Below are 15,018 nucleotides of genomic sequence, written 5' to 3'. Positions count from 1 at the left end.
TAGTTTTCTAGAGGTTAATTGGAGATAAGAGTCTCTGGTCCTTTTGTGCTCGGGCTGTCTTTGAACCTTGATCCTCAGATCTCAGCCTCCTGAGTAGCTAGGATTACAGGCATGAGCCACCACTCCCAGCTTGAAGTTTTACCAATGAATATGACATATGTACTCATATTTTGGGAACATCATTTTGCAGTCAGAATCCTTGTTTTTAAATCTGAACAGTATTAGCTGTACAAAGTTGTTTAAGTAGCATATTTTGATCTTGCTCAATGGCTGTCTACTCCTGCTTTGTTAGTTACAGTAAGTATAGTAAAGTTTCATTATTTGCATTACATTTTTAATAACAAATATTGCAGTGAAGTTTATTTTTTGTCTTTGTGGTTGTTGTTTCTAATGTGCTATGTGAAGTTGTTTCTTTTTTTTTATTTCACTTAACATCTCCTGGATGTCTTTTTTTTTTTAGTTTAATTAATAGAAGGGTTACATTATATTCTCTAGATAGAAGGTACATTACTTAACAATCATTGCTACCCCTTCTCACGTTTTTGTCCCCATTGCCCTTCCCCACCCCTCCCCTCATCTTGTTTTCCCCTTCCCTGTCCTATTTCAAATAAACAAATAAACATATATACAATATATCAGATAAGAACGTAAAACACTGTAACAATATGAGATAACCAAGGGACAACAAAAGAGATGAGAAATAACATAGTACATTAAGAACAACAGTCACATCTTATATGGCTCTTGTGTCTATATCTTGGAGGTCCTTTCATTTAGCCTCTTCTTTTTTGGCCTTCTAACCTACATACAAGTACAGATTTAATCAGTCTGCATTAATCTCCATGATGCTATATTACCCATAATCCTTGACCATTAATGCTCTTTTCCTAAATATAGTATGAATCTAGTATTTTAGTGAAAATACTTCAAAAGTACAAAATCCCCATTAACTTTTCTATACATAATGGGTGCTGACTCTTTTAGATACTTTTCTTTTGAACATGAGGGATCTTTTTTTTTTACATTTTTAGCTCTCAGATTATAAGCAACCCACTGCCTCCAGTATCTTCCCCTCCTCCTGCATCGAAAACAAAAGAAGTTGCAGATGGTGAAAATCTGGAGGTGAGACAAAATTTTTCAAGTCGATTGTGTAGGTTAATAGTACTCAGAAAAGTATGTGTTGGGTAGTGCACAGCTAAAAGCTGATTTAGTATGTATTGTAGAACTTCTTGTCCCTAGAATTTATAATTTAAGAATTATTTTAACCTCAGACTAAAAAAAAAAACTAATTCTTTGATATTAGAAAGATTAGTTGAGTCTATGATTGCTTTCTGCCAGATTTTAGGAGTTAATGAATTGAATGAATTTTATGAGTATTTACAGATTTACTTCCTCCTTGAGAATATTTCATTGAAAAAAAGATTTCTAAAATCTAAGCACCTTAGAATACTTAGGTAAACCCCTTAAGTAGACACTCTAGTCAGGCTATAATTATTTTGCCCTTTCAAACCTAAGAAAGACATTTATTCAGTTATTTATGTATGTATATAAACGCACACACACATAACACACATGCTTCTATGGTGCACCATGAATTGTTTTGGATGCCAAGAGATGCAAAAATGTCTTTATTTTGTAGTTGTGGGTTTTCCATTCTAGTGTGGCAGTGAGTAAAAGTTTACTACTATGTATATAATAGTAGAAATAAAATAAATCACAGAAGTATGAAAGAAAGCATTGTGACAGGGTTAATTGGCTGCAGGTTTGTGAAGATTAGAGATTATTTGCCCCCAAGTAACATCTGCTTAAAAGTGAAGCACATTAAGAAACAACCATGTGATTATCAGGAAAGGCCTTAAGTAGAAGGAATAAAATAGTGTAGAGGACCTCAGGGGTAAGAATTTGTATATAGAACAACAGAGGCCAATGTGCCTGATTGGAGTACCCACAGAAAGGAACATGGCAGAAGATGGTCAGTTGAGGAAGACCTGTAAATCCTTACACCAAATGAGTTTTATTTGGAAGTCATTGAAGTATTACTTCCCTGTAAGTAAAGTTGTACAAAAGATTTTCACCTTAAAGTTTATATTCAACCAAGCTGAATTTTCTCTAGGTGTTTCTGGGAATCAAAGCTAGGTATACTGCACTATATCTCCAACCCTGAATTCACTCCTTTTATCACAACCAGAACTACCAATATTCTCTTCTTTTTTTGATACTTGAGCAGAATATTTGAGATTTTTCTTTACCATTTCATATGTCAAAGAAAATACATACAAAAGATAAAAACTCATTGCAAAAATATAATTATTTCAGAAATTCAAAGAGTTCTTAAAGAGGTATTGCTAAATGTTGAGTGCAGCTTAGTACATGTCACTTACCAAGTGTTTTATGACACATCTGAAATCTTTTGAACTTGCACCCAGTAACTACCTGGAGATATTTACACCACTAAGTCTATCTGTGTCCTTACCATTTCTTCTGTTGCCTATGGTCTCTAATATGATACCATTTTCTTTTTTCCTCAAACACATGAAAAAAAATGTTTTAAAAGCTTAAAGCTTTTCAGTTTTTCATCCAAACTGAATTTAAAATTTTATAGTACATAGTTTGTTTCATAGTTTTAAATGTTTATTTTCCTTATTTATGTCCTATAAATAGGTTTTTATAGAAAGCCTCTTGAGAAATGAAAACTGTGTGCTTTATATTAAACATATACATCACTATATTAAACATATACATCACAGTATAAAAATGTAATGTATGCAGTCAAAAGCTAAACTTGAGATAGATTCTGCCTGTTGAACTAATGCATTTTTCAACTTTGCATTATGATCTAAAATGTAGACTTAAAATTGAACTTAGGATTCTTAGCACTACTCAAAACTTTGACACATCTTCAGTATGATAACAGCCTCTAATTACTTAGATTTCTTGTTTTTCTTTTTTTAGTAGATGAAAATATAAACTGTGACATAAAATAAACAGATGAAAATTGATAGTTCAAAAGTAGGCTGTTTTTTTTCTTCTCCCTTGGTAATTTGTAATACATTTCTTTTAATTCTTTCAGCAAGATTTGTGTACCTTCCTGATATCAAGAGCTTGCAAAAACTCAACACTGGCTAATTATTTATACTGGTATGTAGAAATAATCTTCTGGGGCTGGGAGTTTGGCCTAGTGGTAGAGTGCTTGCCTAGCATGCACGAAGACCAGGTTCAGTTCCTCAGTACCACATACGTAGCAAAAAGCCAGAAGTGGTACTGTGTCTCAAGTGGTAGAGCCCTAGCCTTGAGAAAATCCAGGGACAGTGCTCAGGCTCTGAGCCCAAGCCCGGGACTGGCAAAAAAAAAAAAATTAAAAAAAATAAAAAATAATTTTCTGTTAACTTTGTGACTCCCAGGCACTTTTTCCCATGCTTTGTCCAAACATAAACATAAAATGCAATATGAATAGTCATCAAAACCCTATAATAGTTTTTGTGTCACTCATTTCTCAGTGCTTATTTGTTCATGAAAATGATTGCTGATAAAAATAGCTGCCTTTCTTCCTTCACCTGATTTTCCCAAACTAAGTTATCACTGGTCAAAGTCATCCATTTTTATTTTTTCAGTGTGATCTGTTTGACTTTAATCCTATTAACATAATATATAATACTTTCCAATTTTTAGGTAATTTGCCAAAATGATAAAATCATGTGAAAATAGAAAGTGAGAATTCAAAGTTATCTCATCTAACAATGGATGAATGAGTGTTAGTTTTGCAGAGGACACAAAGGGCGAAGTGGTAGCTGGGAATGCTGTGCCTGAAGTTTTCTTTACACAGAATATTTAAAAGTAAATGATACTTTGAACATAATGACAGATTTCAGTTTTTTGTTTGTTTTTTGTCAGTTGGGGTGCTTGATCTCAGAGTCTGGGCACTATCTCTGAACTCTTTTGGTAAGACTAGTATATTTCTACTGTGAGCCATCGCTCCACTTGTGGTTTTTGGAAGATGAGCGTCCTAGAGAGGACATTGCTGTGTGGGCCCAGCCTCTTGAGTAGATAGGATATCAAGCATGAGCCCTATCTCATAGGTTGGGGTCTTATTTTTGGTTGTAGAAATTATTTTTAACTTATTGTTACAGTTTTTTCTTTTCTTTCATGTTTTTCCTTTGGTATCACCATTTTTGATTTTTGTACCCTTTGTCTTATATGTAAGTTTATCTGATTTGAGGAAGGGAACAGGAGTAATGCTGTCAGAAAGAATGACAACGCCCCATTTGTAAGGAAATTTTGGAAAGACTTAGAAAAAATCCTATTAAGTGAAGGAAGCCATACTCAAAGGAAGATAGGCTCAATGGTTTCCCTCATTTGTCATAAACAGTACAAACCTTGGGCTCTCCTAGCAAAGATTTGCCTTAGAACAAAATCTAGATACATAAGGCCATATAGTATGATCCCTGTCTAGTGACACTATGTATTTGTTCATTCTTTGTCCCACCATTTCTGTGCTTCCACTTACCCTGTTAAAAAACATACTCTTATAAGACAAAAAGTACAGAAATCAGAAACAGCAACAAAAGAGAAATTTTTTTAAAGCAATAAACAAAATAACTTAAAACCTCTTGTTTACATTTCTTGAAGTTTGAGAAACATTTTATTCTTTTAGCTATTTAACCTTGTGACTCTCTTCTAAGATATCTATCCTCTTTTATTCTCACTTTGTGAATGTCTAGAGTACTTCATGATTTATCATGTCCACGTTTATTCTTTTGTCTTTTACCATTCAGTGTGTTCACTTCTGGATAAACAGTAAAGTGCAGCCTCAGTTCCCAGTGTTAAAAGTATTTCATCAAACTTAGATTTGACTGTGCTTTTCCAGTACTTTTTAGATTTATTGAAGCAGTAGCATGTGTTGTGTCTATTCATTCTCTAAGGAATAGTTATTATTTCTCATTTGTAGACTGTGTAATATATATTCAGAAATACTTATGATGAGAAATGTATTGATGCATATCCTTGGTTTTGGCTGATACTGCTTTTATGAATACAGAATAGTAATATAGGAAATAATATCAAATAATCATTTGTATCCTTTGAATAGAAAGTATAAATAAATATATTAATAACATGGAATATGTATGGCCTTTCACTAAGCTTACTGTATTGTGGGAAATGTATTAAAATACAAGTTTATGTTTTTCTGTTTTGTTTTGAACACTTTCAAGTAGTTTTTATTCCCTTTCAGAATGGAGCCTTGCTGTGGCTAAATCCTGAGGGGCCAGTAGTTGTACAGACAATCCTTTTAAAATGAGTAGTGTCAACCTTTTACGCCACACAGGGGACTTACAGTTTACAATCTGTAAAATGTTGGTTATCCAAATCTATAAATCATTCCAGGTTTTTATTTTTATCATCATTCTAGTGTCTTGAAATTGAAAGTAAACTTTGGATGCTTTGACATGTTTTCTATAAGTTTTAGGACCTTTGAAAGTAATAAAAGTTATTTACTCTACAAAATGAAATTGCTAGGAAAGTGTAGCATGCCAATGTCATGTTACAGTGAGTACCTGGACAATCTTGTCTCCATTTCTACTTTAAGATGACAGCTTTCAGGGGAATACTAAACAGTACTTTGTAGAATCAAGTTTATAGGTGTGAACAGACGATTCACAAGCATTCTGAATGTAGGTCTTGTAGTCTTGATCTAACCTTGACTTTCTTATTTGGAGACAACATTGTAATTTTATCATAGGCAGACATTATCATAGCAGAATTTTGGCAAATAATCTGAGAAATGTTTGATAATTTGACTGCTGTCATAAATATCAACGTATGTGTTCACTAACAGGAAAGTGTAGTTCATGTGTTTACTTGGTGATCAAAACCAAGTAAGGACAGCAGTAGGACCTGTATATTGTGGGTCATTTTTATGCTTTTTTGTAAATCTTGCTACATACGTATGCAGGAAAGGAAACTGAATATATGGAGGTGGCAGAAACAAGGACTTTAACCACTATGAATAGAATTTTGTCAGTTTTATGATTCATATCTGTTACCTGTTGGATAGTCTTAGAGTCCTCAAGTGGGAAAACATTCTAGAATGCCATGTATAGAAAATATGGATTTATTTTAGCTATTTGTTGCACATTATAACATTTGTCCAGTTAGTTACACTTTTTTTCATTGCTATAAATAATCTCTGTATGTATATCTTTGGAGCACTTTTAATGTGGAATACAATTGGAAAATTAGATTTCGTTAGCTGAATTGATTGTGTCTATTGGCAGATCTGAAAGTTCTAGAATTCATTCAGGATTCAGAGATTCATGAATGTCTTCTTTCTGTTTTAAAACTCTTGCTGGAAAAATTATATGGTATATCTAATGTTATTCATATAAACTTCATAGAAATCATGGGGTTTCACAACTCTAGGGACTGCCATCTGTTACCATCAAGGTATAGTGTTTCGTTTGGAAGTAGGGGAGCAAAGCTCTTACCAATTTTAAAAACACTTGTGTGTGCACAACTATATCTGGATGTTGAGGTACTGAAAAACTAAGATTCAACATCTTCCACCAGTTCTTTACAATCTGTGAAGGTAGCTAAGAGTTAATCATGCAAAACCGGTTGCAAATATGGATAGATTATCAACAGAGGTTGTGAAGGAAGCTATTGCTGTCCTAACAGTTTTGATGAGAAAGTTGTTAGGTTCTCTAAAAGACAGAAAGCCATGTTTCTGGACAATTGGGTAAATGCCTAGTAGTGGAATTGCTGGATCATAGGGGAGCTCTATGTTTAGTCTTTTGAGGAACTGCCATACTGCTTTCCATAGTGGTTGAACGAGTTTGCACTCCCACCAACAGTGTAGTAGGGATCCCTCCTGGCCACATCCCCTCCAGCATCTGTTGTTATTAGATTTCTTTATCCTGGCCATTCTAACTGGAGTGAGGTGGAATCGTAGATTTGTTTTGATTTGCATTTCTTTTATGAACAGAGATGTTGAGCATTTTTAAAGAATTTATTAATGTTGATTTTTACATCATATTTTAAATGACAAGTTTAACATACAAGTGTTCAAGGAGGGAATCTCTATTTACAATCACTGGGACTTAGTATTTAGAACGTAATCACAATTAAGCTAAGGGTTTGTATGTCATAGAAACATATTAATTTATGAAATAAAACTATGTCTGTAGAGTCATAGGTTTTTATGTCTATATAGTTATCTTTGTATTTCCATTACCATGTCCATAGTTTTGGGTATGCAGTTATTGAGTCCTCGCTCTTGTACTCTTTGGATTTAATAGCCACATATTAAGATTACCTAAATATGTGCCTTTGATGCTTAGGTCTTGACTTGTCTAACTCAACATGATTAGCTCTAGATTCATCCACTTCCCTGCGAATGCCATTCTTTTATCTTGTCTGTTGGCTATGTAGAATTCCATTGTGTATATATACACCACATTTTCTGTATCCATTCATCTGCAGTAGGGCATCTGGATTGTTTCCATCGCCTGGCTATTGTGAATAGTACAGAGATGAACATAGCTGAGCAAGTGTCCTTATAATATCTTGGGTCATGATGTTCAGGATAGATGCCTAGAAGTGGTATGGCGGGATCGTAGGGAAGGTCTATTTTCAGTTCCTTAAGAAACCGCCATACTGCTTTCCAGAGTGGCTGAACTAGTGTGCATTCCCACCAGCAGTGTAGTAGAGTTCCTTTTTCTCCACAACTGCACCAGTTACTGTCATTGTCTGAGTTCAAAACCTTGGCCATTCTTGTTGGGGTAAAGTGGTATCTTAGAGTTGTTTTTATTTGCATTTCCTCGATGACCATAGATGATGAACATTTTCTCATATGCTTTTCTGCCATTTTAATCTCTTCTTCTGATAAGTCTCTCTTTAGTTCCCTTGCCCATTTAGTGAATGGTTTATTGGGTTTTGGGGGGATTAGTTTCTTGAGTTCCCTGTAGATACAGGATATTAAGCATTTGTCAGATGTATTGTTGGTGAATATCTTTTTCCATTTGGTTGGCTGTCTCTCTATTTTTGCAACTATGTTTTTATCTGTACAGAAACTTTTTATTTTTAGGTAGTCCCATTTATCGAGTCTCTCTCCAATCTGTTGTGACCCTGGGATTCTGTTCAGGAATCTTTTGCCTGTGCCAATGAGTTCCAGTGTCTCTCCTACTTTATCATGTAGCAGTTTCACGGTTTCTGGTCTGACATTGAGGTCTTTGGTCCACTTTGAGTTAATGCTTGTGCATGGTGCAAGGCTAGGGTCAATTTTTAGTTTTCTGCATGTGGCTGCCCAGTTTTGCCAGCACCAATAATTGAATAGGCTGTGTTTGTTTCACTGTATATCTTTGGCTCTTTTGTCAAATACAACTTCACTGTAGGTATGTGGTTCTATTTCTGGGTCTTCTATTCTGTTCCACTGATCTTCTGGTCTGTTTTTGTGCCAATACCAAGCGTAGGCCATTTTTGTTTCTTCTTCAGAGAAGACTCAAGTCTTTGGCCCATCTTTTAATGGGATGGTTGTTTTTTTGGAGATTAGTTTTGGAGTGATTCAATTTTTTGAGCTGTTGATACATTTTAGATACAAGGCCTTTGTGTGTTGTATGGTTGGTGAAGATCTTCTCCAATTCGATGGGCTTCCTAATTAATTTACTAGCTATGTCCTTTGCCATACAGAAGCTCTGCAGTTTAATGCAGTCTCAGTTATCCAGCCTTTCTCTGATTTGTTGTGATTCTTGGTCCTTATTATGAAAGTTTCGACCTGTGCCAAGGAGGTCTAGTGTATCTCCTATTCTGATACATTGGATATATTTGTATTTGGTTATTTGAAATTGGATAGGGAAGGGGGGGAAACAAGATGAGGGTGAGGGTTGGGGGAGGGAAATGGGGACCAAGACATGAGAAAGGGTATCAATGTATGTGAATTAATGTACCTTCTATCTGGCGAATATCATGTAACCCTTCTATTAATTACGATAAAAATGTATGCAAAAAAAGAAAGACAAAGGCACAAACAGTAAATTTTTTTAAAAAAGACAGAAAGCCAGCTATGTTTGAAGAATGAATAGAATATAGACAGATGAAGAGTTAGGGGCAGTCTTTCTGCACATCATTGCAATGTTAATAAACTAACAAAGTAGGTGTTTATAAGAAGTAAGAGAAAGATCTTCCTAGAATATAAATAAAAGAGTCTGTTGTATGGAGAAGCTTAAAACTGAAGCCTGTCGGGTATAGAATTTTAGAAATTTAACTATTTGACTATTTATTTAGTGGTGTTGGAAATGAAACTCTTGATACTGTTTGAAAATAGCAGAAAAGAGGGGAAACGATTAATATTTTTGTGGCTGGTACATAAACAAAGTAGTTTTTAAAGACTACAACTGGTTACATCAGAACTATAGTAAGTACTTTTCTTTCTTTTTCTTTCTTTCTTTTCTTTCTTTTTTTTTTTGCTGGGTCATGGGGCTTGAACTGTGTCTGGGTGCTGTCCCTGAGCTCTTCAGCTCAAGGCTACACCCTACCCTAGAGCCTAGCCCCACTTCCCGTTTTCTAAAGGTTAATTGGAGATAAGAGTCTAGGGTCTTTTTGTGCCCAGGCTGGCTTTGAACCTTAATCCTCAGATCTCAGACTCCTGAGTAGGATTACAGGTGTGATCTACCATGCCTGGCTGTAAGTAGTTTCTTTTTAGAGTTGGAGTGGTCAGATATCTGGTGTTGGACTCTACATAGGTATGGATAGTACCAAACTTAATGATAAAACTCAGTTAAACATTCTTACTGTTAACTTGCCTTTTATTGATGGTTATAGATATTTTAATTGTTGAAAATGGTGATAAAGTCTACTTTATTATTTCCTCCTATTTTTGAAAATATTCCTTAATCCTTTTTACTGAAAGTATGTTTAGAAAGTGAATCTGAATTGCATTTCACTTTATATGAATTACTGAAACATATTTTGAAGGTATGTGATAGTGGAATGTGAAGATCAAGATACTCAGCAGAGGGATCCAAAGACTCATGAGATGTACTTGAACGTAATGAGGAGATTCAGCCAAGCATTGCTGAAGGTAGCTATTTCATGGGGCTTTGACAAACTGGAGTGCCTGACCAAAACTGCCCTGTTGCTGTTTTATTATATCCCATGAACTAAGAATCACTGTTACATTTTGAAAATATGCAAATGAACAGATGATAACTGTGTGCATGCCTGTGTGCATACGTGTGTGTGTGTGTGTGTGTGTGTGTGTGTGTGTGTGTGTGTGTGTGTGAACTCAGGGCCTTATTTCTTGATAATACTCTAGTATTCTTATTACTCATACCTAGAGCTCAGTGTTTCCCTTCCTCCTCCCTCCCCATGTAAAAATTATTTGAAATCAATGTCTTAATGTTCATAAATAAGTGAACTGTGACATATTTATGCTTATAATATTTACATATTTTCTGCCTACTTTTGTACTACAGTAACAGTTGAATACTTAAATATTCTATTTCTAACATGAAACCTAAGGGCTTGAAATGTAGCTTAATGATAAAGTGCTTGCCTAGTCCTGGTTTAATTCCTCAGTACCACAGACTCAGGAAAAGCCAGAAGTGGCTCAAGTGGTATAGAGTGCTAGCCTTGAACAAAGAAGCTTAGGGACAGTGCTCAGGCCCTGAGTTCAAGCCCCAGGACAGACAAAAAAGAAAAAAAAATAAATTTTACAGAAGTACAATTTAATGCTTTACAGGAAGTTCTGCAATTTGATGAAATAAACGCTTAAATGGCATAAAAATAAACAAAGCCTTTCTTCCTCACCCCCCCACTTCCTTTTTGTAGTCTCTGATTAAGACTAGTAACATTCTAGTAAGCTGGCAGTAGCCATGGTAGATATTCTTGTGTAACTATTTGCCTGCATTTTTTTTTTTTTTTTTTGCCTGTTTTGACTCTGAAGTAGTGTCACAGATTAGCCAGCAGAGGGTGCCTTACATTTACATTTAGGAATTAGACTTTGCTATTGAAATATCTTACTTCATAACACCTTTTATTTGCTGTTTTCTGTTTTCTGTTCATAATTAAGTTATACATCATTAAACACTTTGTCACTTATAGCTGTTATTACCCATGAATTCATTTTAGTTGGCTTTGAGCTTAACTTTTCTCATCTTTTAAAATGAGGATGATAGTATTCTTATAGCTGCCATCATGAGAGAATACAGCTAGTATATAATGTTATGAGTTGGGAATCAGTAGTTATGATTTTTGGATTTTACAACTTAGATTTTACTAACCAAAATATATTAGGATGCTATTTGGTTGTTTCTCTTTTCTTTGTTAGTTTGAATTTATTCAATTTGGTATCTTTATTTTTATAATATGTTTTCCCAGTGTAGTCTAAAGACATCATCAGTTGGCAGGTATTTGTTGAGTCAGATTGAATGAATTCTTTCTTGTCACATACTTATTTGTGTTTCAGGTAGACTGATTTGCTATGAACAGGTTAATGGTGTGTACCTCAGACAGCATATTTCTTTTTATCTCTGAATCAATCTAAGTAATCTTTTTCCAGTTTAGCTTTGTGTTGAAGATTGCGGCTGTTAGGAATATAAAATGATCACCCGTGCTGTTAAGGAAATCCAGATCATCATACTACATAGAGAACTAATTTTCTTTTATTTTGACTTCCTTTAGGGCGATAAGTCTGTCAGAGTCATGCGTTCTTTGCTAGCCGCACAGCAGACATTTGTAGATCGCTTGGTGCATCTAATGAAGGCAGTGCAGCGTGAAAGTGGAAATCGTAAGAAAAAGGTAAGCCTCCAGGCTGATTTTCTGCTCATGTCTTCAAATCGCTTGATATCATAAAATTGGATCATTATCTTGTGCTGATTTACTGTATGAACATTTTTGGTGAGATACTGCCCTGCCAGTATATTCCAAGCTGTCCTTCATCATGTTATCTATCAGCTGCCTGAGTGCTGGCATTACAGAAATGCATCACCAAACCCAGTTCTATATTAGTCTTATCATTTAATTATGGTTATAGGAACATTGATAGGGCCTTATTTTATGCATTTACAGTGACATGTAATTCTCACAACAATTCAGTATGCTAGATATTCTTACTCTGTCTTTTTTTTTCTTTTGTCTGGCTTTGGGTTTGAACTCAGGGTCTGGATGCTATCCTGGAACTTTTGTTCAAGGCTAGCACTCTATAATATGTCCATTTCCTGGATTTATTATTATTATTATTATCATCATCATCTTATTTTGGGGAAAAAGTTGAGATAGAAGTTGTGCAGTATTGCATATACTAGAGTTACTTGTATTCAGACATTTTAAATTCACATTTTCAGCCATCTTTCTTTGCTGCCTTTCATGTTTTAATATTAGCACTTTAGGATTTAGTATACATTATATACAGAGGACCTATAGAAATCATGTAGACTAGGATTCTGAGAAAATGAAGGCCTTGTAATCTGTCTGTGGTTTTACAACTGGATGGAAGTACAATCGCTAATCTTTCATCTGCTCTCCTGGCTAGTGCATTAATCTTCCTCATAGCTGTGAAGGTGAATATAAATGTCTCTTCATGCTTTCTGATCAGTAACTTAAACCATTTGAGAAAACCACTTAGTTCCCTCTCTTTTCCTAATCTAGTTAGATCATGGAACCATCTTTCATGGTGACAGTTGTAAAACAGGTTTATTGTTATTCTTACTTGGGAGAGGAAAGCTTGGAGGGGAAAAGGTGAATTGAGTTGGAAGTTGAAGCATAAGGAATCAGCTAAGTGCTAGAAAAAAATGGAAAAAGGAATTATTGTTCACATGGTCAAAGAGGGTGAGTAGACCTGAGGGGGCACACATCTTAATTGAACTGCCTTTATTTGTTGTTGGAGTCCCTGGAAGACCTCCCCTTAAAAATGCTTGGGTGAATTAGAATGTGAAGCCTAGTGCTCACCAGCAGAGGACTTGCCTTGCCTTGGATATGTGCAATGGGTGAGGACTACAGTACATTTTAAGTGGAGGCATTTTCATCACTTTGCCTAAGACCTCAGTAGGGGGTTAGGGGATAGAGGAGAGATAGAGCTATCCACAATTGCAGTGACCAGAACAAGAGGTGTAGGTGGCCAGGCCCTCAAAATAGAAGAGGTAGTTAGAAGTGGCTGGATTTCTAACCCTTATTATCTATTTTCTGGTTCTTTTTATTCTTTCTTTTTAAATTTTATTTCTTTATTATTGTATTTCATTGTCGGGGTAATATATATGGGGTTACAGTTACATTTGTCAAGTACTGGGTACATTACTTCTTGAACACTGACATGCCTTCTCATGTTTTTCTCCTTCTTTCCCTCCCATTCTCTTTATTCTTATTAGCACATTGACTAGAAATTGGCTAAGACAGAATAAGTTAAAATTCAGGCTACAGTTTCTTCACACTGGTATATCTGTTCCATTTGGTTAGAGATTATGCTTTCTAGATTTTATAAGTCATGTAAAGAAATTCATAGGAGCTTTCAATTGATTTTAACTGAAGCTTGTCATCATTTATAAGATTCGGACTATTCATTGAAGGGCAATAATTTCCTTAGTAGTCATTAAAACATAGTGGTTTCTAACTTTCTTCTCACTGATCCTAGAGCTTATTTTTGTTGCTTACGTGTAGAATTACAGTTAAATGCTTTGTACCTTTGGTATTTACAGGTCTGCTTTGTCCCTTAGAACTCAAGTGTGCCTCTTTTTTTTAAGTACCTTATTCTTTTGAAATTGAGTAAAATGTGTTCTATAGATGTCAAAGCCTGAAGCTGAAGAATGCGAATGATGATATTTCTGTAAAAGTTTGAGCAGACAGACTCAGTGAAAGGTAGACAGTGCACCAAGTTCTTCCAAATGAATTAAATGTCCTATTTATTTTAGTTTTGAGGGCTAAAAAATTACATAGTTGTGCAAAGGAGTAGTCATTCAGCAAAGCAGTTCTTGATCAGTGTCACCTGAATTTCCCTTTTAAAACCCTCCAAATGCACTGGGACAGAAAAATAAAAAAGTTTTAGTTATTATTTCATCATGCAGAATTTATCTCCAAGTGAAGATGATTTCCTCATCTCCTCTGGTACATAAATCTTAGGAGAAAAGATTTTTATTAACTGTAAGTTGAATGAATTCTCAATAATTTCTCTGCCTCAACAAATAAAATACCTAATCTGACCCTGTTGTTAAAGTCCAGCATGCCGCCGTAATGTTAAGTAGATTGCCTGTGTTTTTCTCTCCAACACATGGCTTTGCTTTATATTTTATTGATGTTTTACATATAAAACCTTTTTTTGCCTTAAGTATAAGGTTTTTTTTGCATTTTTTATTGTAATTAGTAAAAGGGTTACATGATATTTGCCAGATAGAGGGTGCATTAATTCACGTACATTGATACCCTTTCGCATGTCTTGGTATCCACTTCCCTCTTAAGTATAAGTTTTATTAAAAAAAATAATAAAAAACCAAGCTTTTACCCTAATTCATCTTTTCTCATTTTTTTTCAACTAGAATGAGAGACTACAAGCACTGCTTGGAGATAATGAAAAGATGAATTTGTCAGATGTGGAACTGATCCCATTGCCTCTAGAACCTCAGGTGAAAATCAGAGGAATAATTCCAGAAACAGCTACACTGTTTAAGGTAATTGTCCTGGATCCTTAATGTATACACGGTTGATTTTTGTTAAAGTCAGAGCACAGATGGCATCCTAGAATAATTAGCACCTTGAAGGAAATAACCTCTAACTCATTTTAACTGGGTAAACATAGGTAACTTTTGCTTATTGTGGTTTAAGAACTTTCTTGTGATGAATACATATGCTATTTTTGAATAGGGGTGGTTCTGTTGTTAGGTGGTGAGCCACTGTTACTGTTTTAATTTATTTTGCTTTGTTTGCCAGCCTTGGGGATTGAACTCAGGTCTTGGGCACTGTTCTTGAGCTCTGTCAGGGGTACTGCTCTCTCATTTGAGCCATAGCACCCCTTCTGGCTTTTTCTGTGTATGTGGTACT

General features: G+C 35.0%; 1 protein-coding gene across 1 annotated transcript in view; it reads left to right on the top strand.

Moving 5' to 3' along the window:
* Positions 1-15,018, top strand: part of Pik3c3 (phosphatidylinositol 3-kinase catalytic subunit type 3) — a 90,551-nt gene that overhangs the window by 42,286 nt on the left and 33,247 nt on the right. The window contains exons 12-16 of the mRNA XM_090353185.1: positions 1,032-1,122; positions 3,071-3,138; positions 9,967-10,072; positions 11,674-11,790; positions 14,517-14,648. Of these exons, the coding sequence (XP_090209311.1) occupies positions 1,032-1,122; positions 3,071-3,138; positions 9,967-10,072; positions 11,674-11,790; positions 14,517-14,648 (514 nt within the window). The remainder of the gene's footprint in view (positions 1-1,031; positions 1,123-3,070; positions 3,139-9,966; positions 10,073-11,673; positions 11,791-14,516; positions 14,649-15,018) is intronic.

This window comes from Megascapheus bottae, chromosome 19 (genome assembly GCF_031878675.1).
Source record: "Megascapheus bottae isolate mThoBot1 chromosome 19, mThoBot2.hap1, whole genome shotgun sequence".
Taxonomy (NCBI): Eukaryota; Metazoa; Chordata; class Mammalia; order Rodentia; family Geomyidae; genus Megascapheus; species Megascapheus bottae.
This window is presented reverse-complemented; position numbering and strand designations above follow the sequence as displayed.